This window comes from Telmatherina bonti (assembly GCF_933228915.1).
Source record: "Telmatherina bonti genome assembly, chromosome: 11".
NCBI lineage: Eukaryota > Metazoa > Chordata > Actinopteri > Atheriniformes > Telmatherinidae > Telmatherina > Telmatherina bonti.
In genome coordinates this window covers 11323149-11346134 of record NC_136629.1, presented here as the reverse complement: position 1 = coordinate 11346134, position 22986 = coordinate 11323149, and the positions used below count along the sequence as shown (strand labels likewise).

The 22986-nt window shown below is 42.3% G+C and overlaps 1 protein-coding gene across 1 annotated transcript in view; it reads left to right on the top strand.

Moving 5' to 3' along the window:
* Positions 1-22986, top strand: part of eno4 (enolase 4) — a gene marked incomplete at both ends in the record, with an annotated part of 29718 nt that overhangs the window by 5465 nt on the left and 1267 nt on the right. Inside the window, 8 exons of the mRNA XM_079248703.1 lie at positions 1847-2031; positions 13959-14098; positions 15545-15714; positions 15800-15928; positions 16081-16149; positions 16730-16894; positions 16991-17116; positions 18343-18517. Coding sequence (XP_079104829.1) covers positions 1847-2031; positions 13959-14098; positions 15545-15714; positions 15800-15928; positions 16081-16149; positions 16730-16894; positions 16991-17116; positions 18343-18517 — 1159 coding nt within the window. The remainder of the gene's footprint in view (positions 1-1846; positions 2032-13958; positions 14099-15544; positions 15715-15799; positions 15929-16080; positions 16150-16729; positions 16895-16990; positions 17117-18342; positions 18518-22986) is intronic.

Sequence of the window (22986 nt, the reverse complement as noted above, 5' to 3'; positions counted from 1 at the left end):
CCAGTCATGCTGGATAATCAGTTCAGCGTGTGTGAAGATGAAACAAATGACAAAGGATGCGTGATTCATCATGGTGTGGTCCGAAGTGACAGGGAGGGGTCTCCTCAGAGGCTGGGATGTGAAGAGTTAGCCTGTGGCAAGAAGGGAAGGTACCAATCAGGTTCCTGGCATTTTTCTGCTCTATTTCTGCTTGCTTGTGAAAAACTGGAATCCCCTCGGGTGTATACGCAAAGCAAAAGTAGTATTTTTTAATCCCAGCCACTGGATTAGGATTGATTTATTTCATAACAGGGGGTTCCCTGAACGTTAAAACATCATGAATAAGCTCGTCATTGAGTGGTAGAAACGTACTATGAATCTTTTATTGGTGAAATGAAATCTGCAGTGATGGGAGTGTTGGGATTTTAGGGATCAGGGTTGCCAGTGCTTGTCTGGTCTGCTGACGACAAAGTTTCTTTTACTGGTTGCTGTAAGTTACTGGCTAAAAGTCCCTTCAAAATGTCTTTTATACCAAATGCAACTGGCATTCCTAACAAAGTGACCAATCCACAGAGGTTTACTTGATCTGCTGCATTTTTGCTATTTTTTTTTTACTCATTTACCTTTTTAATCTTTGAGATGTCTTTGTATTTGTGTCTTTTTTATTGTATCCATGCAGTACCATGAGGTGCCTGTAGGTTGGGATGGTGAGCTGAAAAAAAAATCCACTTCGGTGGCTAATAAAGATCTGTTCTATTCTATTCTATTCTATTCTATTCTATTCTATTCTATTCTATTCTATTCTATTCTGAATACGAGGATATGGATAGTGTCGTCTGGGGTTAATATGTGTGAGTTAAGATCTTCTATGCTCTAAATTGGAGACCAGGCTAATATGGATGGTCTGATGTCTGAAGCTGTAACTATTTATTTACATGTGGATTTATGCTGTGTAGTTAGTGTAATTATGTGATGTGTAATATTGATATTCAGAAAAAGGGGTAGGATTTAATAAGTTTTACACTTCTTTTACACTTCTGTCCGTTACAGAATTGATTTTAAAATTCTTTTATTTGTTTTTAAATGCCTAAACGGTCTGGCCCCTCGCTACCTGTCAGACCTGCTGGTGAGGTATTCCCCTACACGCTCTCTGAAGTCCACAGATCAACTTCTGCTTGTGGTTCCTAAGATGAAGCGTAAACTGAGAGGTGACCGAGCTTTTTCTGTTATTGGTCCCAAGTTGTGGAATAAGCTGCCCCTGTACATTAGACAGGCTGAATCGCTTCTTGTTTTTAAGTCTTGTCTGAAGACTCATTTTTTCTCTTTGGCGTTTGACTAATTTAAAGGGTTGTTTTACTATTAACAATGTGCTGATGCCCCCATTATGATGTAAATATGTATGTTTTATTGTTTCTTCTGTACAGCACTTTGGTCAACTTTGTTGTTTTTAACGGTGCTTTATAAATAAACTGGATTGGATTGGATTGGATTCTTCCTACTCCTTTTTGAACATATAGATTGTTCCCTTGTAAATTTTATTTTGTGTGTCACAAGTGTGACCTCTTAGTTTTGTTTGCTTTGTCGTTTTATGTCCATGTTTGAGTTATAATCTAATTACTGTTTGAAATAGATAAATTAAAAAAAAAAAAAAAAAAGAGTTGCTGTATTGTTTTTACTGAATAAGTGAAAAATGCTAAGTTTTCTGTGTTTTAGCATGTATTCTGTCTTTGTCAGGGTGCCAAACGTAAGGTTGGGATCGGTTTCTGGATTACAGAAAACTGGAAACACCAAGGTCTTCTCCTAACACTTTTCTCGTAATTAGATAAAAAGTTTGTAACAGATGTTTTTCCACTCTTAATGTGTTCAGAGCATGTCGTCGGCTGCTGTCCCCAGCTGTTTGGCACCACTAAGGACTTCACTGGACTGGAGAGCCGATAGTCAGGAGAGAGCTTATCATGTGACGACTGCCTCCCAGTGGATAAATGAACCCCTGAATAGCATGCTGAAAGACCAAAACCCATGTGACCAAGCAGAAGTCGACCAAAAACTCAGGTACTGTTTGGGTTTTTTTAGGTCAACATGAATATTTGGTGCTTTACCAGATTAATAAACAGTACCACCTTTGTTCAGCTCAGTTTGGCTCAGTTTTTTCTAAACATATTAAGGTTCAGCAGACTGTGTGTGCGAATGTATGAATTGTGTGTTGTGACATCTCATATATGCCATAGAGGCCTTGTCTGCATAACCAGGTTGTTAGCACAACCATAAGCATATCAGACCTTTAGGCGGCGGTGGCGCCCCTCAACCTATCCAATCAGAATAACCTTCTGTCTCATGACATCACTTCCACAGAACACGTGACATGCCTCCAACGTGATCTGGTTAGGTGGCGGAAAAAGATCATCCTTTATGTCGTTCCTTCCCGTTGGTAGTTTATGTAGAATATTTGAGCTTGTAAAAACAAACACCAGCGCCTGGACAACAGATAACGTCGTCACAGTTTCGAGGACGTCCATGTTGATGTAAATGTAAAAGAGTTAATGAGTTTAGTAAGCTGTATAACTATGGTTTTATTTTGAAAAGGCCAGACCGGAAATCTGCGCTGTGTTGTTGGTGAACGTTGGATGGTGCTGACTAATAATAAAAGATGGCGGCTGTGCCAGTGTAGCATCCCCGATTGATAAGATGGTCTCTCGAACTGATGGTTCACAACCTTTATTGATCAGCCGTGTATGTACACACGCCGTAAGAGCTACAAAAGCAAATAAAATACGATTAGCACCCTTATTTGTATGTTTTTACCTTATTTCCTTAAATCCACTTTAACAATCTCTATTCTGAGTGCTATTATCATTTATGTTAATTAAACATTTTAACATTGTTTTTACCTGTTGTATAACACAAAATTACCCACATGTATTTACATTCACATTGATTAAACATCAGAATTATTAAACTTGAACGTTTCTTATTAAGAATGGTCCGTATCAAAGAGCATGAGCACCATCTAGTGGCCAAAAGCCATTCAACTTTACACTTTGCAGACCACATTAAACTTCGGTCAGATTTAACAAAATTGCATTTACATAACAAAACAGAAATACTGACCTTGTTCCCTCATCAACCAGGTGCTAAGACAGTATAAGTAGCCTTTCTTTAGCTCTAACGATTTCCCTGCGTAACCGTGGGGCACTTTCTTTTACACCCGAGACTTAACGCTGCAGCTGCATACCTTTTTCAGCAATTGCGGCCGATTTTCGACACCTTACTCTTCCGAACCCTTTCAAAATAAAAGCTTTAGCTAAATCAACAATACACAGTACATAAACACTTCTGAACTGATTTCACAATAAAACAAGTATTAGCAAGGTCATTTACAGCCAGTTCCCCAGAACTTCTTTGTGTTCTTGGTTTATATATTATGAAAATATGAACACATAAACAAGACCCTCAGTTACATAAACAAAGGTCAGCATGTGACGTCATGGCATTTTCTGTCGCATACGGTAATGTTTAAAAACCCAAAACCCCACTTCTACATGTCCACATGCAGACGTGCAAACGGAGTATTTGCACATCTTCACTTTGGTCGGGTTTTTAAAACCAGCGTTTTTGAGTGCAGAAATCTGTGTTTTGGTGTAGATGACCGGCCAAATCGGAGAAAAATATCTTTGTTTTGTGAGATACCTGCTACGTGTGGACAAAACTTTGGAACAGGACAGATTTGGAACAGGGTACAACAGTAATGATCATGCACACAATCCAACACTTGAGACATGAGAAATACTTGAGAGAAAAGTCACTGGTCGTTGCATTGCTGGTTTCTCCTCAGCCAATAAGTATTTTAAATGTGGCACAGTGTCTCATGCCAGCTGAGATGCTGCAGCAAATTTAAGCACTTTAAACTGGATCACGCTGTGGTACTACACAGGTAACCACCTATACAGGGGCTGTGTCTCAATCAGCGCACTAACACTACTTCGCGCACTATGTTTCAGTGCGTTTACACTGACTTTTGTGCAAAAAACTCAGTGCACTGAAAGTACCCGGATGCTGCCCTAAACCCGCCCATAAATGCAGTGTGGAACGATGGACACTTCGCGCACTAAATCGACGCCATTTTGCTGACGTAGTGGAAGAGGATGGACTTTCCATCAGTTTACCAGGTAAATAATGGCGGAGTTTAACGCCGATCCAGGCGGGGATTCATTTGTGTAAATGTAAGTATTAAATTATCCCGTTATGATTGTGATGTATACTGCAGCCTGCTAATATATCCCTGACGACAGTTATGGATCTGACCATTTGTTAGCACCGTAGGTTAGCACACTGTTAGCAGTTTTTATCCGCTGTAGTGGACGTATACAGGTTATATATGTTATAAATGATCAATGTAATAGGTTCTGTATGTTCATTCATCCTTGTTGAACGTCCAGATGATGCATTGTGGTGTTTATAATGTAAAGTATTAATACCGATATAGCGCCAGTTTTTAGAGAGCGGTCCGTTACTATGGTTACCACTGATGCCATAAATCTGCATCGTATCGTCAGATCTGAACTGCTGAGACTGAACGAGAAAATGTAGATATAAAATAAACATAGTAGTGAATTTAGTTGGTATGATTATTAGAGTGCAAAGTGTGAGATGTGTAATTTTCTTCTGCATGGCTCCACCTCGTCTGTCCCTGATTGATAATCGATCGAGTGTGTGTGTGTGTGTGTGTGTGTGTGTGTGTGTGTGTGTGTGTGTGTGTTTGTGTGTGTTTGTGTGTGTGTGTGTGTGTGTGTGTGTGTTTAGTTTACGTTGTAGATGGTGTCATGTAATATTTACTGAATGTTTAGTGTGTTTTCTTTATGGTAATAAATTAATCATTACAAATATTTAATTATATTAGAAAAATGTAAAGAGAAGTTCATTGTACATCTTCATTATATAGAGACACACAATTTGTTCCCCATTCGCCAAATTATTTATTGTTTAGATATAAATGCAGTCATGATCTGGGGAGTAACACATCATTACCATCCTCTGCCTCTCATCAGCCTCACAGACGGTTCCTGGAGATGCTGCTGGTTCTCCTTCTGGTGGTTTCCCAGCTGCCCTCCTGACATCATCATCATCATCTGGCTCCAGAAGGTCACCGCTGCTCATGCAGATGTTGTGGAGGACGGTGGACGTACTTCACCTCCTTCCAGAGCCTTTAGGAAGACGGACCTCCACCTGGTCTCTAGGATCCTGAAAGACGGACCTCCACCTGGTCTCTAGGATCCTGAAAGACGGACCTCCACCTGGTCTCTCGGATCCTGAAAGACGGACCTCCACCTGGTCTCTAGGATCCTGAAAGACGGACCTCCACCTGGTCTCTCGGATCCTGAAAGACGGACCTCCACCTGGTCTCTCGGATCCTGAAAGACGGACCTCCACCTGGTCTCTAGGATCCTGAAAGACGGACCTCCACCTGGTCTCTAGGATCCTGAAAGACGGACCTCCACCTGGTCTCTAGGATCCTGAAAGACGGACCTCCACCTGGTCTCTCGGATCCTGAAAGACGGACCTCCACCTGGTCTCTAGGATCCTGAAAGACGGACCTCCACCTGGTCTCTAGGATCCTGAAAGACGGACCTCCACCTGGTCTCTAGGATCCTGAAAGACGGACCTCCACCTGGTCTCTCGGATCCTGAAAGACGGACCTCCACCTGGTCTCTCGGATCCTGAAAGACGGACCTCCACCTGGTCTCTAGGATCCTGAAAGACGGACCTCCACCTGGTCTCTAGGATCCTGAAAGACGGACCTCCACCTGGTCTCTAGGATCCTGAAAGACGGACCTCCACCTGGTCTCTAGGATCCTGAAAGACGGACCTCCACCTGGTCTCTAGGATCCTGAAAGACGGACCTCCACCTGGTCTCTAGGATCCTGAAAGACGGACCTCCACCTGGTCTTTAGGATCCTGAAAGACGGACCTCCACCTGGTCTCTAGGATCCTGAAAGACGGACCTCCACCTGGCCTCTAGGATCCTGAAAGACAGACCTCCACCTGGTCTCTAGGATACTGAAAGACGGACCTCCACCTGGTCTCTAGCATCCTGAAAGACGGACCTCCACCTGGTCTCTAGGATCCTGAAAGACGGACCTCCACCTGGTCTCTAGGATCCTGAAAGACGGACCTCCACCTGGTCCCTAGCATCCTGAAAGACGGACCTCCACCTGGTCTCTCGGATCCTGAAAGACGGACCTCCACCTGGTCTCTAGGATCCTGAAAGACAGACCTCCACCTGGTCTCTAGGATCCTGAAAGACGGACCTCCACCTGGTCTCTAGGATCCTGAAAGACAGACCTCCACCTGGTCTCTAGCATCCTGAAAGACGGACCTCCACCTGGTCTCTAGCATCCTGAAAGACGGACCTCCACCTGGTCTCTCGGATCCTGAAAGACGGACCTCCACCTGGTCTCTAGGATCCTGAAAGACGGACCTCCACCTGGTCTCTAGGATCCTGAAAGACGGACCTCCACCTGGTCTCTAGGATCCTGAAAGACGGACCTCCACCTGGTCTCTAGCATCCTGAAAGACGGACCTCCACCTGGTCTCTCGGATCCTGAAAGACGGACCTCCACCTGGTCTCTAGGATCCTGAAAGACGGACCTCCACCTGGTCTCTAGGATCCTGAAAGACGGACCTCCACCTGGTCTCTAGGATCCTGAAAGACGGACCTCCACCTGGTCTCTAGGATCCTGAAAGACGGACCTCCACCTGGTCTCTAGGATCCTGAAAGACGGACCTCCACCTGGTCTCTAGGATCCTGAAAGACGGACCTCCACCTGGTCCCTAGCATCCTGAAAGACGGACCTCCACCTGGTCTCTCGGATCCTGAAAGACGGACCTCCACCTGGTCTCTAGGATCCTGAAAGACAGACCTCCACCTGGTCTCTAGGATCCTGAAAGACGGACCTCCACCTGGTCTCTAGGATCCTGAAAGACAGACCTCCACCTGGTCTCTAGGATCCTGAAAGACGGACCTCCACCTGGTCTCTAGGATCCTGAAAGACGGACCTCCACCTGGTCTCTCGGATCCTGAAAGACGGACCTCCACCTGGTCTCTAGGATCCTGAAAGACGGACCTCCACCTGGTCTCTAGCATCCTGAAAGACGGACCTCCACCTGGTCTCTAGGATCCTGAAAGACGCACCTCCACCTGGTCTCTAGGATCCTGAAAGACGGACCTCCACCTGGTCTCTAGGATCCTGAAAGACGGACCTCCACCTGGTCTCTAGGATCCTGAAAGACGGACCTCCACCTGGTCTCTAGCATCCTGAAAGACGGACCTCCACCTGGTCTCTCGGATCCTGAAAGACGGACCTCCACCTGGTCTCTAGGATCCTGAAAGACGGACCTCCACCTGGTCTCTAGGATCCTGAAAGACGGACCTCCACCTGGTCTCTAGGATCCTGAAAGACGGACCTCCACCTGGTCTTTAGGATCCTGAAAGACGGACCTCCACCTGGTCTCTAGCATCCTGAAAGACAGACCTCCACCTGGTCTCTAGGATCCTGAAAGACGGACCTCCACCTGGTCTCTAGGATCCTGAAAGACGGACCTCCACCTGGTCTCTAGGATCCTGAAAGACGGACCTCCACCTGGTCTCTAGGATCCTGAAAGACGGACCTCCACCTGGTCTCTAGGATCCTGAAAGACGGACCTCCACCTGGTCTCTAGGATCCTGAAAGACGGACCTCCACCTGGTCTCTAGGATCCTGAAAGACGGACCTCCACCTGGTCTCTAGCATCCTGAAAGACGGACCTCCACCTGGTCTCTAGGATCCTGAAAGACGGACCTCCACCTGGTCTTTAGGATCCTGAAAGACGGACCTCCACCTGGTCTTTAGGATCCTGAAAGACGGACCTCCACCTGGTCTCTAGGATCCTGAAAGACGGACCTCCACCTGGTCTTTAGGATCCTGAAAGACGGACCTCCACCTGGTCTTTAGGATCCTGAAAGACGGACCTCCACCTGGTCTTTAGGATCCTGAAAGACGGACCTCCACCTGGTCTCTCGGATCCTGAAAGACGGACCTCCACCTGGTCTCTAGGATCCTGAAAGACGGACCTCCACCTGGTCTCTAGGATCCTGAAAGACGGACCTCCACCTGGTCTCTCGGATCCTGAAAGACGGACCTCCACCTGGTCTCTAGGATCCTGAAAGACGGACCTCCACCTGGTCTCTAGGATCCTGAAAGACGGACCTCCACCTGGTCTCTCGGATCCTGAAAGACGGACCTCCACCTGGTCTCTCGGATCCTGAAAGACGGACCTCCACCTGGTCTCTAGGATCCTGAAAGACGGACCTCCACCTGGTCTTTAGGATCCTGAAAGACGGACCTCCACCTGGTCTCTAGGATCCTGAAAGACGGACCTCCACCTGGTCTCTCGGATCCTGAAAGACGGACCTCCACCTGGTCTCTAGGATCCTGAAAGACGGACCTCCACCTGGTCTCTAGGATCCTGAAAGACGGACCTCCACCTGGTCTCTAGGATCCTGAAAGACGGACCTCCACCTGGTCTCTAGGATCCTGAAAGACGGACCTCCACCTGGTCTCTAGGATCCTGAAAGACAGACCTCCACCTGGTCTCTAGGATCCTGAAAGACGGACCTCCACCTGGTCTCTAGGATCCTGAAAGATGGACCTCCACCTGGTCTCTCGGATCCTGAAAGACGGACCTCCACCTGGTCTCTAGGATCCTGAAAGACGGACCTCCACCTGGTCTCTAGGATCCTGAAAGACGGACCTCCACCTGGTCTCTCGGATCCTGAAAGACGGACCTCCACCTGGTCTCTAGGATCCTGAAAGACGGACCTCCACCTGGTCTCTAGGATCCTGAAAGACGGACCTCCACCTGGTCTCTAGGGTCCTGAAAGACGGACCTCCACCTGGTCTTTAGGATCCTGAAAGACGGACCTCCACCTGGTCTTTAGGATCCTGAAAGACGGACCTCCACCTGGTCTTTAGGATCCTGAAAGACGGACCTCCACCTGGTCTCTAGGATCCTGAAAGACGGACCTCCACCTGGTCTTTAGGATCCTGAAAGACGGACCTCCACCTGGTCTCTAGGACCCTGAAAGACCTCTCCACACACACCTGGCTTCTGACAGGCAGCAGGTGAAGCGAGCTTGCAGGTGGATTCAGACAGGCTGCCTGAGGAGCGTCATGAGGAAGATGGACTGCTACAAGCAGGAGGAGATTCAATAAAGGATTCAATAAAATGTTTCTATAACAACTTTGCTGCGTGTCTGAGCATCTTCTTTACAGCATTACATTCCCTACATTATCATTTATAATCCGTTTCCTGTTGCCAAATGTGCACAGCATCAGAGTAAACACCAGTTAAAACATATGTGTTTCATGTAAAGGACATTTTTTCCCCTGAAAATATCTTTGCATGTTTAAAAGCTGTTTTATTAGTGTTTTGATTTGCATTTTATTATACTAATAAGCCTGTGGGAGACATGCAGAGACACATGACAGTCTGATGTTGCTTTGTATTGTTAACAACTGAGATAGATCACTATAGTGTAGGCCATAATATATGATGATATGATACATAAAGTTATGTTTGCTGGATTTGTTCATTTCTTTATTACAACTTCCTAAAAAGAATTTAGTGGGACGAACTGTCCCTGAAACGATAAGCCAACAATGAAGCGAGGCTGGCAACAGGTACACACTCTGGGCACGTATGCAGGCGGGTCATACACGTTAGAAATAAATAAATATACGTACCAACTCATGTTCAGCCAATCGGAGGAGGATCCTTCGTCACCTTTAATGCGATGGAGTTTCATGAGAGAAGCAAATTCATTCTCGTAACTTAGCGCTTTGTTTTACTTTTGGCGGCAGAATAATTGTGGTCAAATGTGAGTTCGTTACTAGCGGTTAGTGCACTACGTCCAGTGTTCCACTTGGGACAGCACTTACCCACCGTAGTGAAAAGTGCGCACTGTGCACTGCATTCCAGTGCACTAACGAATTGAGACACAGCCAGGGTCTGAGCTCGATGATAGTGGGGAGAATTCATTTAAAGCCTAATAAATTAAACAACAGATTTTCTGGGAATTTTTAAATATTGTATTTCTGAAGTATTAAGCAGTGATGAAGAAATTGGTTTTCTATCAAATATTCATAGAGCTTATTTGTATAAATATTCTATTGGTTTAAAGGAGCCACAGTGACCAATTACTAATATATTTTTAATAATGTTAAAAAGAAAATGCATGAGTAAAAGTTTTTGCAGCATTCACTAGCGTGGTCTAATTAGTCTTAAATTACAGAACTTAAATGTATCATTTTACAAAAAGTTTTAACTTTGACTTGGAAAAAAGGCTTGACTTACTGAGCCACTCGTCAACACAAGTCCATGCTGAAGTCAGTTTTTTCAGAACTTCTTAAAAATAACAATATCATCTGCTAGGGATGCACCGATCCACTTTTTGGGAGTTCGATCCGATAACAATATCTGAAACTTGAGTATCTGCTGATACCGAAATTAGCTGATACCAAATCTGTTTATGTGAACATTATTGTGACTATGGTTATTATTGCGGTTATAACTGTGTATGATTTCATTAGGTTGTAATAAATGACCCATCCTTTTCTGAAGTTACCTCACCATACAAATATAATAACATTACAGATCTAACAAGTTTCATTCTGATTTGGCACTTTTTACCTAAATATAACTATAAATGTGTGGTTTTGACACAAAGATCCAGCTTTTAGTGCCGTGTTTCTCATCGCATGCAGCTCACCGACTCTTGACTTGCAGCTCGTGAAGCAGCCGCTGGCTTTCTGAAAATGCGATCTAAACAAGTCATAATGATCCTCAACGCTGCAGTTCTCTCCACAAACAAGAGCTGCAGGCTGCTTGCAGAAACTCTGCTGTCCTAACGGCCCTAACTGACCCTGTCAGAGTTGCCAGGTTTAGCTAATTTCAGCTGCACCGAACTCCGCCAAAGAGCTGCTCCGCCGGTAGCTCCATATATATAATGAAAAAGAAACACCCATATTCTGGAGGCATTGTTGTATTTTCACCATATACTGTTGCATAAGAATACCATTATTCCGTGTATATTTAGGATAACCATTCCTTGCTAAAAAGCTGAATGTTACTGATCTGGCAACGTAGCAGGATACGTAGCGTGGGAACCAAGCAGCAACCTCCGGCGGTTAAAAGTGAAGCCTATGCAGAAGTGCATACAACTGCAGTTCCCCCTTCGTCCACTAGGGGCTGCAAAACAGAGCAAATCCCCATAGACTCCCATGTTAAAAAGACCAACTTCACAGCAGAAATAAACATGTTTACAACCTGGTACAAAAATCCATTTTAGGTTTAATAGGTCAGGTTTACCTTCATGACAACTGTGGGGGGAGTGAATTTTTTTCTAACTCGCCCGTTTAAAAGTAATTTAATCTCGATGTTCGGCATATTTAGGGGCGTGTCCTTTTGATTGACAGGTACTAATCTCCGGCTTCAAGTCAGAAAAACGTAGAACAACCGCGGTTTTTAGCCGGTTAACAACGTGACTTAGCTTTAGCCTGCTTACCTCAGTTAGCTGGTTAGCTCCTGTAATCACCGGGTAAGTTCGGTTTGCTTTTATCTACAGAAAGCTCAGAGTTCGCTCGATGTCAATCATCCACCATGACGCTCACAGCCCCCCTCTCAGCTCCACCTCTTTGCCCATATTTGTATTTTACGGGCGAGATGACACACATGACGCTGCCAAGATGGCGATGGTAGGAACCGCCCACTGAGCTTCAATTCAGCTCTTCAGAAACCTATGGGTGACGTCACAGAGGCTACGTCCCAAGGCGTATAAATACACGGAGGAAGTAATTAAACAGGTGAAACGAATCAGAAAATCAAACCAGGTGAGCTAATGAATAGGAAAACAGAAAAAAAAGGAAACTAGACATGAGAGAACTAAACAAGGAAAACTACAAACTAAAACAGGAAACCAGAACTAAGATACAAAACAAGAGACCAAAACTAAGATTACAAAACACACATCATGACAGAACACGCCTGCATTACAGGATATATTCTCCACATTTTCATGTTGTTGTTACTTTAGAATCAACTAGCATGTTGCTAGCCTCCTGTTTAAGTCAAATTGGATCATCGCTAGCTTACTCAGCGCTAAGCAACTTGCATGCTTTACAGTATAAATCTTAATTTACTGAGTTGATGTGTAGTCCTTAAATACACTCACTGGAAACTAAATATGACATGGCCTCCCTACATGGCTTTAAAGCTAATCTTTTGCCAGCATTGAACTACATTATATTTAGCTTCATGCTAACATCACGTCTTACACTTAGTAGTACAGTGACAAAATCTCTTTTTGAAATATGCAGCCACATTCCCTTCTCATCCAGCCCCTGGTGGATGAGAAGGGAACTACAGTTTCCGTATAGACTTTACTTTTAACCGCTGGAGGTTGTTGTTTTGACAGACTAAATAATTATAATGCATGTAAAATAAATACAGTATGTATGTTCTAAGTACGTATGTACGTGCTTCATGTGTGCATATTTATACATGTATGTATGTATATACATCTATGTATATGTAAATATGATTGTAGAGAACTTTATGTATGAGAAATTTAATTTATTTGGTGGAAATTATCACAAGCAGTTAAAATGTGGAAAATTATCCATTTATAAATGAACAGCTTAAGACATATGGCATGCTATGCTATGATAATGATTTTTATTTTCTTTTTTCATGAATATCGCTAAGAAAATCAATAACCATTTATTGGTGTGTTATGTTTTCTTTGAAAAAAAGGGAGCAGATATAAGAAATGTCTTTTTTCTGCTCCTTTTCGAGCATGGTGCTCTGTTTTGTTTTTTTGTACTGTAAAGTCTTGTTTTACCTTTTGTATGACCATGTGAGAAAAAAAAAAAAAAAAAATCTTAACAAGGATTATAGATTACGAGTAAACATCTGCTTTTCATGGCTCAAAAACAAAGACTGAGTTCTCATCAGCCCCCCTGCCAAACACTCAGCATCACCGGCTTTTACTAATGCTTGATCATTATAAACACTATTAATATAACACACCTACTAACATTACTTGGCTTACATCATACTGGTGTCAATTTGCTCAGCTTGATGGGGTAACAAGTTCAGAATAATTAGTTAGTATTAATTTTCACTTTTTAATTTGCAGTGTGATGTACGTGTAGAAAAGACACATTCAGAGTAAAAAAGTAAAGCCGTTTAATTACTTCTCTTAAAATCTGACACAAGTACAAAAATGTTCAAAAATTAAGTCTTTTACTGCAAAATAACTTAAAACTGCAGGCAAATTGTTCTTGACTTATTATGTTTGTAAATGTCAAAGTTTCTAAAGCACTCTTCTGAACAAAAACCTGTGCATGTACTGTATGACAGAGGCAGCAGGAACTGATTAAACGACTGTTATTTGCATGGCAGCCATGAAAGTTTAATGACCGGGGCGCTCCATGATCCAACTGGACCCAATTAGTTTCCATGAATGTTGACTTAAAATGGGGTCACACAGAGGTTAATAATTTGCTTTGGGTTGCCTGTTGTCACAGCTTATCATATCAACATGATGCACAGAGCTCCTGTTCTCAGCTCCTGTTTGCAAAATGCAGAATGACACAAGAATTATGAGTTACTATTCAACAGTATGGCTGAGGTGGATGCTCTGCTTTATAAAGGATTCAAACTTACACCCATGAGGAGTAGCTATTTTAGTTACAGATGGTTTTCCTTCCAGCAGCGTGACATGTTTTTACTTTCCAGTCACTCTTCTGAACAGAAAACCTACATTCCTCTGACATTCAAAGCAACAATGAGGCAGGAGATGCCACTAAATCCCACTCTGGACCTATGAGTCGGTATTTTGTTTCTAGTATAAGAAATTTAAATGATGTGTTCTGTAACTTCAGGAATTACCTAAAGAGCCAGATCCTGGAGGAAAAAGCCAAGCAGTACAGAGAGAAGCAGGAAACACATCAGGCCGGCGAGCAGGAGGCTGTACCTTCTCCTCCGCCAACGCAGAATAAAGACAAGAAGAGAGCGGAGAAAGGTAAATAGTTGTGACTACTAAAATGATTAAATCAGCACACGTGGAGGGCATTGATTGAACTTAAAAAAATAGAATAATAAAATAAAACATGTATGATACAAAACAGTTTCATTAAAAAACTGAAACACCTAAAATAATGTTAATATTATTGGTGGATAATCAAATAAAATAAAAAAAATCGGATATCGAGAGATTTTACTTCACAATTTTAAACAATTTAAAAACAAAAAATTATTTTTCTTTTTAAACAAAACAAATATTTTTTAAAATAAATAAAAATAATCCATCATAAAATTTTTGTCATTTTTGTTGTTTTATTGATCTTTTTACTTGTCTTCTTGGGCATTATAGTATCAGAATGGTAGTCTGGCTACTGTGTTGTTTTTTCTCATTGAAATTAGGAAAAATGTCGAATAAAAATGTTTTGTACATTTTTATTTGTTTTTAGGCTACAAATATCAGCAATATTGAAGAATCGCGATTTAAATCGTATCGGCACCCATGAAAATTGGAATTGAATCGGGACAAAAGCAAATCGTCACAGCCCTAGGTAATACAACCGCTTTTTCAGAATGAGGAATAAACAACTGAGTCATTTAATCATAAAGAAAGTAAACATGCTTTAAACAAAATACTGATATAAGCTGTTGTCTTTCTGTCATCTCCAACCAGTCTTGATTCAAAACCACTTTTCTTTTTTTAGACCATCTCTGTAAACTCTGGAGATGTTTGTGTGTGTGTGAAACACACACAAATTCTAAGACCATGTCACGTTCAGTCACTTAAATCCACTTTCTACCTCGATCTGATGCTCAGTTTGAACAAGTCAGGTAGACCAGGGATCTCCAACCCTGGTCTTCGAGGACTGGTGTCCTGCAAGTTTTCCAGGTGTTCCTGCAGGAACACACCTGGCTCTGACTCAGACAAGCTCTGTACGTCTGCTAAGTACGTTGTTTAAGATGTGTTGCAGCAGGGACACTTAGAAAACCTGCAGGACACCGGTCCTCGAGGGCCAGGACTGGGGATCCCTTAGCTTGACCACGTCTACGTAACTAAATGTGTTGAGTTTCTGCCATATGATTGGCTGATTAGATATTTGACTTAACAAGTAGTGAACAGGTGGAGCTCATAAAGCAGGGGTGTCAAACTCCAGTCCTCCAGGGCCAGTATCCGGCTGGTTTTTGTTGTTTCCCTCCACCAACACACTTGATTCTAATCAAATGGATCCAGCAGCTTCTTGTCAACCTATTTCTTAATTTCAGTCAGGTGTGTTGGAGCATGGAGACAACAAAAACCTGCAAGAACCCGGCCCTCGAGGACTGGAGTCCGACACCTGTGTGATCATGCTGTAGGGTTCAGAAGAACCAGATGTTCCTCCAGTCTCCTGTTGTCATCAGAACAAGTGTTCTAGGTTTTAATATTATTTATTGTTTTGTTTAATCAAAGGTAAAAAGAACAACTCTTCAGACAAACCCCTTCCTCCAGCAGAGCCACCAGAGCCAGTTCTGCCTGGGAGCATGGCCATTGGTTCAGTGTCACTGGCAGTGGCCAAATCCGGGGCCCAGGTGCAGGGCGTCCCTCTCTACAAATACATAGCAGCTTTGAAGTACCAAAAGGTTCAGCCACGTGAATAAAATACAGATATTCACAGAAAAACATCACTGAAAGCAACATGAGATAAATGTAACCCTTTCTTTCCAGGTCCCAGAACAGTTTCACATCCCCGTCTCCATGGTAACGCTGATGTGCTGTGGAAAGACATCTCCTGGAAAACTAAGTTTACTGGAGGAGATTATCCTGGTCCCCAAAGTGGGACAAACAGTCAAACAAGTACTTAAAAGTCGCACCCTGCCTCCTTCGTCTCTGTACTTTGTATTTACTTGTTTTTTAGTTGATGTTATGTTTGGAACATATTTTAGGTTTGGCAAGCTTGAGCACAGTTTTTATGCTAAAACTCACTGAACTGTCGTCCTGTTCAACAGACCGTCACGATGACCTTTGAGCTACTGAAGGAAATGATGAGAATAATGAACTCTTCAACAAAAGCAGGGGTGAGGGCCATCGCCGTTTTTTATTATAAGATTCTGAACTGAGTTCATGCAGAGGAATAAAGAAGTTGCCGGCAGGATTTTAATCTTTGTCTGTGACTGAGCTTTCCTAATTTATATGTATATAAAAGGAGAGCCCTATTCAGTTTCCATGGCTGATCTTCAAATTAAAGTCCATATGCAGACCTAGAAGTATAAAAAAAAAACATGTTTTTTAAAGCATTCAATAGTTTCCCTACTTTACCTCCAAATCCTCTATGCTGCCTTTCTACGGCACACAAAAGTATCTCCCGCATTGTTCAGTGACCCCCATGATTTACATTTATGACATGAATTGCAGAGTTTAAATGGGAGCCACTTGGCTTCTAACAACCTTGCAGTGACCTCACTTTACTCATTTTGAATATATACTTATCAATTGTTATTCTTGTGTAGCTTTAGCTGTTTTTAAATGGGACACGTTCAAAGGCACGAGTTGTGAAGAACAGTAAAGAGATGTATTATGTCAATGTATTAAATGTAGTAGCGTATGTACGAACGTGGCACAGAGACACTCTTTGATAGGTGGTCTTTTTACTCTAAGGCCGCCCAGGCCGTGATGCATGACAGTGGAGCACTGGTCATAAACTTGGAGCAGCCTGAGCAGCCTCTGGATCTGATTACTGAAGCCTGCGGTAACCTTGGACTGGCACTGGGAATAGAGCTTCATTTAGCACTGAACTGTTGTGCCCCCGTGCTGGTGGACTATGTAAGTTAACAAAGGACACAGCTACATCTTCCTATGCTAACATAGTGATGGCAAGACAGCAAGCGATGGCGAGGATGAGATTTGTTTTACTTTTAGGCTAAAGGGAGGTATGAAGTTGCAGCAGGAGTTCTGAAGACTCCGGATGAATTAGTGGATGTGTACCAAACCCTCGTCAGTAAATACCCAGCTGTGGTGGCCTTGATCGATCCATTTAGACGGGAGGTGAGTTGAAGACCGCTTGGCTTTAAACATGTTTTGCATAGATTGTTTTTCTCTTTTGATAACTTTAAATTAATTTTAAAAAGAACCTAAAGCTTATACAACTTCAAGACCTTGAAAGGTGGCCCTGCAATGGACTGGGGAGCTGTCCAGGGTGTACCCTGCCTTTCGCCCAACAGGCTGCTGGAATAGGCTCCAGCTTCCCCGCGACCCTGAATCGTATTAAGTGGTTAGGAAAATGAATGAATAAATAAAGACCTTGAGAGTGATTAACCACAAAAAAACACCAGAGCGAGGCTAAGGTTGGGTGGGGCTCTTTGTAATGAAAGAAAAATAACTTAATATACTCCAACTTAATGCAAAAGAAAATGAATCATAGCGACAGACCGATGCAGAGTCCACTTTACTGCAGATGCAGCACCGACCCACCTGTTTATCTCACGCTCTGTCCTTCCCTCAATCCTGTACAAGACCCTGAGATACTTAAACTCCTCCACTTGGTGCAGGACCTGATTCCCAGTCTAGAGAGGACATTTCACCCTTTTTTCAGCTGAGGACCACGGTCTTGGATTTGGAGGGGCAGATTTTTATCCCAACTACTGAACACTGCTGAAAATTGCACAAGCAAGCGCTGGAGATCCGGCCCTATGAAGCCAACAGAACTTCATCATCTGGAAACCCAATCCTGAGTCCTGCAAACTAGATCCCTGGAGTCCAATCCTCTTTGGAAACTAGTCCGACTGAAGCTCTGGCACTGGTCAAACAGAAACAGACAGCTCTTCAAGACACTGAAGAGGGTGTAGAGCCAGTCCACTCATGACCAGGATGAAAACACCACTGGTCCTCCTCAGTCCAAGGGTAAACTATCTGACTGGCTTTCCTCTCCAGGACCCCTGAATAGGCCTTGAGGCAGTGTCCTCAATGTCCAGTGTTGTTGAGGCGTGTCATAGATGATGACAACCTGCTGGACCAACTAGGAGGCAGAGTAGGGCCCCACTGACCCAAACGGAGGGACTAATAATGCTGATAATGTCCATTTAATCGGGTGATTATAGAAAGATAACGAAAACTTGTAGTTTACAAACCGGAATCACGTTAAACTGTTTTATTTTACATTGTGAACTTTGTGTAAAAACGTTTTCGTTCTGGTGGATGATCATTTGTAAAAAAAAAAAAAAAAACTCTCCTTGAATGTGTGCTGTGGTTTATGTGTGTTAATGTTCTGGAAGGACATGGAGCAGTGGGAGACGCTCAGCAATGCAGTTGGAGCCTCGTGCTCTTTGCTCTCTGACATCACCTACAAACCCCAGGCCCCACCCCTCCCAGGGGTCAGAGGTCACGTTTTGAAACACATCAATGCAACGACGGTCAGTGACATGATTGACATCACATCAGAGCATCAAGGTAAGGTGTGGTCATTCATTTATTCATGTCATAGTTTAGGAAAATGATGACGAGAACTTAAAAAACAGAAACAACAGTGTGACATTGATCATTGTGTGGTGTTTATTTACTTTATCTGACTGGGACAGTGCACGTTAATAACTGGGACAGTACATGTTAGTAACTGGGACAGTGACTGTTAATAACTGGGACAGTGCCTGTTAATAACTGGGACAGTGCATGTTAATAACTGGGACAGTGCATGTTAATAACTGGGACAGTGCATGTTAATGACTGGGACAGTACATGTTAATAACTGGGACAGTACACGTTAATAACTGGGACAGTGCATGTTAATAACTGGGACAGTGCATGTTAATAACTGGGACAGTACACGTTAATAACTGGGACAGTGCATATTAATAACTGGGACAGTACACGTTAATAACTGGGACAGTGCACGTTAATAACTGGGACAGTACACGTTAATAACTGGGACAGTACACGTTAATAACTGGGACAGTGCACGTTAACTGAGACAGTACATGTTAATAACTGGGACAGTACTCGTTAATAACTGGAACAGTGCATGTTAATAACTGGGACAGTACATGTTAATAACTGGGACAGTACACATTAATAACTGGGACTGTGCATGTTAATAACTGGGACAGTACACGTTAATAACTGGGACAGTGCACGTTAATAACTGGGACAGTGCACGTTAATAACTGGGACAGTACTCGTTAATAACTGGAACAGTGCATGTTAATAACTGGGACAGTACATGTTAATAACTTGGACAGTACACATTAATAACTGGGACTGTGCATGTTAATAACTGGGACAGTACACGTTAATAACTGGGACAGTACACGTTAATAACTGGGACAGTGCACGTTAATAACTGGGACAGTACTCGTTAATAACTGGAACAGTGCATGTTAATAACTGGGACAGTACATGTTAATAACTTGGACAGTACACATTAATAACTGGGACTGTGCATGTTAATAACTGGGACAGTACACGTTAATAACTGGGACAGTGCACGTTAATAACTGGGACAGTGCACGTTAACAACTGGGACAGTACTCGTTAATAACTGGGACAGTACATGTTAATGACTGGGAGAGTACATGTTAATTACTGGGACAGTGCACGTTAATAACTGGGACAGTGCATGTTAATAACTGGGACAGTACAGGTTAATAACTGGGACAGTACATATTAATAACTGGGACAGTACACGTTAATAACTGGGACAGTACATATTAATAACTGGGACAGTACAGGTTAATAACTGGGACAGTACACGTTAATAACTGGGACAGTACACGTTAATAACTGGGACAGTGCACGTTAATAACTGGGACAGTACTCGTTAATAACTGGAACAGTGCATGTTAATAACTGGGACAGTACATGTTAATAACTTGGACAGTACACATTAATAACTGGGACTGTGCATGTTAATAACTGGGACAGTACATGTTAATAACTTGGAAAGTACACATTAATAACTGGGACTGTGCATGTTAATAACTGGGACAGTACACGTTAATAACTGGGACAGTGCACGTTAATAACTGGGACAGTGCATGTTAATAACTGGGACAGTACTCGTTAATAACTGGGACAGTACACGTTAATAACTGGGACAGTGCACGTTAATAACTGGGACAGTGCATGTTAATAACTGGGACAGTACAGGTTAATAACTGGGACAGTACACGTTAATAACTGGGACAGTACAGGTTAATAACTGGGACAGTACACGTTAATAACTGGGACAGTGCACGTTAATAACTGGGACAGTACAGGTTAATAACTGGGACAGTACACGTTAATAACTGGGACAGTACACGTTAATAACTGGGACAGTACATATTAATAACTGGGACAGTACATATTAATAACTGGGACAGTACACGTTAATAACTGGGACAGTACATATTAATAACTGGGACAGTACTCGTTAATAACTGGGACAGTACAGGTTAATAACTGGGACAGTACACGTTAATAACTGGGACAGTACATATTAATAACTGGGACAGTACACGTTAATAACTGGGACAGTACAGGTTAATAACTGGGACAGTACACGTTAATAACTGGGACAGTGCACGTTAATAACTGGGACAGTGCACGTTAATAACTGGGACAGTGCACGTTAACAACTGGGACAGTGCACGTTAATAACTGGGACAGTGCATGTTAATAACTGGGACAGTACAGGTTAATAACTGGGACAGTACACGTTAATAACTGGGACTGTACACGTTAGTAACTGGGGCAGTGCATGTTAATGATCAGACTAAGCGGTTAGGATAATGAATGAACGAATGAATAATCGTCTTTCTTCATCCTGAAAAAACAAACAAAACCCAAATGACAGCAACTTGAGACAAAAGTCGAACCTCTTCTGTCTTTGCATCACTTTCAGATTTTAATCCATGATTTTATCACAACTTGTTTAGACTGTTGCAACGCACTTTATGTTGGTCTCAGTCGTTCCTGACTCGCCTTCAGTTGGATTAATACGTTGCTGCTTGACTCTTGGCATCACCCCAGTTTTACCTTCACTTCGTTGGCTCCCAGTTTGTTTTAGATTCAATTATAAAACCGTTTTTAATGTTTTTAAATGTCTTCATGGCCTTGCTCCCCCCTCTCTGGCTGACCTGCTTCGTCCGTACGTTCCTTCCCGTTCTCTTCGGTCAGCAGATTAACATCTAAAGAAGAAGTGGAGAGGTGACCTTTTTCAGTTCTTGCTCCTAAGCTGTGGAAGGAGCTGCCTTTCAGACAGACCGCCTCATTGCCAGCTTTTAAATCCTCTCTTTAAACACGTCTTTTCTCTTTGGCTTCAGTTAAATCAGTGTGAGAGGCTCGTTATTTTATTTTATTTCATTGTTTTCTTGTGGGTTTATATTTTGTTTTTAATTGACTGATTCTATATATTTTAAATTGTCCTGTGTTTTAACTATTTTTGTGGCTGTGTGTGTGTGTGTGTGTGTGTGTGTGTGTGTGTGTGTGTGTGTGTAGCATTTTGGCCAACCTTGATTGTTTTAAAAGTTCTTTATAAATAAAGATGAGTTGAAAGTTGAGCAAAGATGAAGCCTAAAAAGTTTAAGGATTGGGATTCATTTCTTTAGTTCATTTGGTAGCAACAATGCAGATTAAGGAACATTTCTAATCTAGAAAAGTAAGAATTATTTCTAACAAGCTGCTTCTACAATCCCTCGGCAGGTATCACAGGATCTTCAGTGTTTGCTCAACATGAACACATAAAGATTTTAGAGTTATAAATACAGTTGTGCTCATATTTATTCATCCCCTTTCATTAAAGAAGGAAAAAAAACAGCTGCCTGTAAAAAAAAAGTTGAAATTCACTAAAGTAATAATAAATAAACATTTTATGAAAATCATTACATTATTTTCAATTCTGGTTCAATAGAAATATTAAAAAAAAAAAAAAAGCAAATAAGTAAGATAATTTATTACATATTACATCAGTCATAAAGTAATATTTAGTTGAACAATCCTTTAATGTTTCCGCTCCAGTCAGGTGTTTTCTGTTCCTCTCAGTCAGACTTCTGCACCTGTTGACAGGTATTTTGTCCCACTGTTCAACAGAAAAGTCTCTAATTTGTCCAGGACACATTTATTTGTTTCTTTCTTTCTTTCTTTCTTCAACTCAATTAAATGAAAAAACAGTGTCTTATATTACTAAATTATATTTTTGCAGATTTTTAGTTCTTGTTCCTTTTTTAAGTCTCCAGTTATTTGAGTGACTGTTGTAAATTCAGCTTTTTCTTTAATGAAAGGGGATGAATGAGCACAGTTGTAAATGTTTACAGACATTTCCAGAGTTTGTATTTGTAAAACCACCAGCGTGGGTTTGCAGGGAGAGACTGCAGCTGCTCCAGTCTGACTCTCAGAATGTCTCAGAAGTCACGTCACCGTCCGTCCTTAAGTCCCTCTGCTCCGCGTTAAGAGCCTGCTGAGGTGCAGCAGGTCAGGAAACCATTACAGCTCTCTGATTGGCCAGTTTAATTTGCTTTCATCCAGTCGGATAGTGGTAAAAGGTTGGGGGGCGAGAAGCTTCGCTTTGCATCCAGGAACACACGTTTGCAAAAGAACTTTAGTTTTTCTTTACAAATACAAGTCTTTTATAAAAAGCATGCAGATGTTTTTCTTGAACTGGTTTCTCTGGGTTTTTTTACAGGCTCAAAAAAACCTGATTTACAAGTAGAAATTAGATCAATTTGCAAACGTTCCTTAACAGCTGGAACATCTTCATGTCTTCATATTGAGCCTGTACATGTGAGCTGACTCAGGTTGACGCCTCCTCGATGCTCGGTGATCTTCACATGTCTGATCTGATGTCAGAATATAAATCCTACTGAATGCAGCTGGATCATGTTATTCTCTGTGTGATGATGATGATGATGTGTAGGATCAGTGGTGATGGCAACGACCTGCAACGA